Source organism: Nomascus leucogenys, chromosome 13, assembly GCF_006542625.1.
Source record: "Nomascus leucogenys isolate Asia chromosome 13, Asia_NLE_v1, whole genome shotgun sequence".
Lineage (NCBI taxonomy): Eukaryota > Metazoa > Chordata > Mammalia > Primates > Hylobatidae > Nomascus > Nomascus leucogenys.
The window spans coordinates 92,148,458-92,150,822 of NC_044393.1; the positions used below are offsets into that span (position 1 = coordinate 92,148,458).

General features: G+C 39.6%; 1 protein-coding gene across 1 annotated transcript; it reads left to right on the forward strand.

The window, feature by feature from the left end:
- The first annotated feature begins 524 nt into the window (after positions 1–524).
- Positions 525–1,541, forward strand: TAS2R39 (taste 2 receptor member 39). The gene has a single exon (XM_003270853.4). It carries the CDS (start codon positions 525–527, stop codon positions 1,539–1,541), a length of 1,017 nt encoding a protein of 338 aa, XP_003270901.2.
- Positions 1,542–2,365: the final 824 nt, after the last annotated feature.

The following is a 2,365-nucleotide window of genomic DNA, read 5'->3' on the forward strand; positions in this document are numbered from 1 at the left end:
AAGTTATTTAACCTCTGTATGCCTTAGTTTCTTCATCTGCAAAACGGAGGTAATAGAAGCACATGCTCACAAGGTTGTTGTGAGGTTTAAATGTAGTAATTATAAATAAATCATTTGAAAATTTCTTAGCACAAAATGAGAAGTGTGTGTGTGTGTGTGTGTGTGTGTGTAGCAGTTTTTATTTTCAATCATTTTCTGCAGTCACAAGTGAAAGTAAGTTAAATGATGACTCAGTTAACCAATGTTCAAATTAACTGATGCTACCAAAGAACACAGACCTCAGTACCATGTTAGCTGCTTTTAAAGAGTCTACTCAAGCGCTTCCCTGGGCCTCATTATTGAACTACTACCAACATGTTCAAAAATAGAGAGAGGATTAGAAACCAAATCCTTCCAACATTTGCATCTCTAGATGTAGAGCTAAGAATTCTGAAATAAACAAATGGAGTGAATTTGGAAATGATGCATCAATTGCTTCCTCCTATGACATGAATACTGGGAGTTATCAAGAGTCTGCCCATCAAATGCTGGAGAGATGTTTTCCTCCAGACACCAAAGAGAAGCAACAGCTCAGAATGACTAAACTCTGCGATCCTGCAGAAAGTGAATTGTCGCCATTTCTCATCACCTTAATTTTAGCAGTTTTACTTGCTGAATACCTCATTGGTATCATTGCAAATGGTTTCATCACGGCTATACATGCAGCTGAATGGGTTCAAAATAAGGCAGTTTCCACAAATGGCAGGATCTTGGTTTTCCTGAGTGTATCCAGAATAGCTCTCCAAAGCCTCATGATGTTAGAAATTACCATCAGCTCAACCTCCCTAAGTTTTTATTCTGAAGATGCTGTATATTATGCATTCAAAATAAGTTTTATATTCTTAAATTTTTGTAGCCTGTGGTTTGCTGCCTGGCTCAGTTTCTTCTACTTTGTGAAGATTGCCAATTTCTCCTACCCCCTTTTCCTCAAGCTGAGGTGGAGAATTTCTGGATTGATACCCTGGCTTCTATGGCTGTCCGTGTTTATTTCCTTCAGTCACAGCATGTTCCGCATCAACATCTGCCCTGTGTATTGTAACAATTCTTTCCCTATCCACTCCTCCAATGCCACTAAGAAAACATACTTCTCTGAGATCAATGTGGTTGGTCTGGCTTTTTTCTTTAACCTGGGGATTGTGATTCCTCTGATCATGTTCATCCTGGCAGCCACCCTGCTGATCCTCTCTCTCAAGAGACACACCCTACACATGGAAAGCAATGCCACAGGGTCCAACGACCCCAGCATGGAGGCTCACATGGGGGCCATCAAAGCTACCAGCTACTTTCTCATTCTCTACATTTTCAATGCAGTTGCTCTGTTTATCTACCTGTCCAACATGTTTGGCATCAACAGTCAGTGGAATAATTTGTGCCAGATCATCATGGATGCCTACCCTGCCAGCCACTCAATTCTACTGATTCAAGATAACCCTGGGCTGAGAAGAGCCTGGAAGCGGCTTCAGCTTCGACTTCACCTTTACCCAAAAGAGTGGACTCTGTGACCAGCACCCAAGAAGACCACAGGACCTGGCCTTACCAGCTCTGCCGTTCCCTCACCTAGACCTCTCTTTTCTCTCTTCTTTTCTTCTCCAATCCTCATCTGACCCTTTTCACCTGATGTGGCTTTTTATATAGGAAATTGATCATTTCTCTTTTGCTTCATGGGTACAATCTTAGTGGTGCTGTCATGTTCTTTACCTGAGCCCTCTACCTCCCCTTGCTCTGTTTAAAGCAGTGACTCTATGCCCTGGCTACACATTAGAATCTCTAGGTTGATTTTTGAAAATACCAATGTTCAAACCCAATCTCAGATCTATTAAGTCAGAATTTCTAGTATTAGAACTTACACAATTTTCTAAGCTTTCCAGGTGATTTTGCTGTGCAGCAGGGTTGTATAGCCACCAAAATAGAAGAATGTTCTAAAACTAGTTCCTGACAACTCTCTTTCTCCCTCCACATGCCTTTTAAACACATTTAGATAGCTTGGGAAGTTTTCTGAGTAGAAGTTTGAAATGCATTTTGTCTCCATCTTTCAAAGATATAACCAAAATAATGTGGAACTATTTATCAAAATTAATAATGCATAAAACACCTTTCATCCTAAAAATTACTAAGAATTTTTTCTAAGCATGGTTTTGTATAAATAAGCAAAAATATGTGCAAGAGGCTCTTCACAGCTGCACTATTCATGAATGATGGGAATTGAATGTCTGAAATGAATATTATGTTAGCCTTTTTTAAATGAGATAGATGCATGCTTCCTGAGATGAAAAGATTTCCAATACATAGTGCAAAAAGCAAGGAGATATTTTATGATTCCATCTGT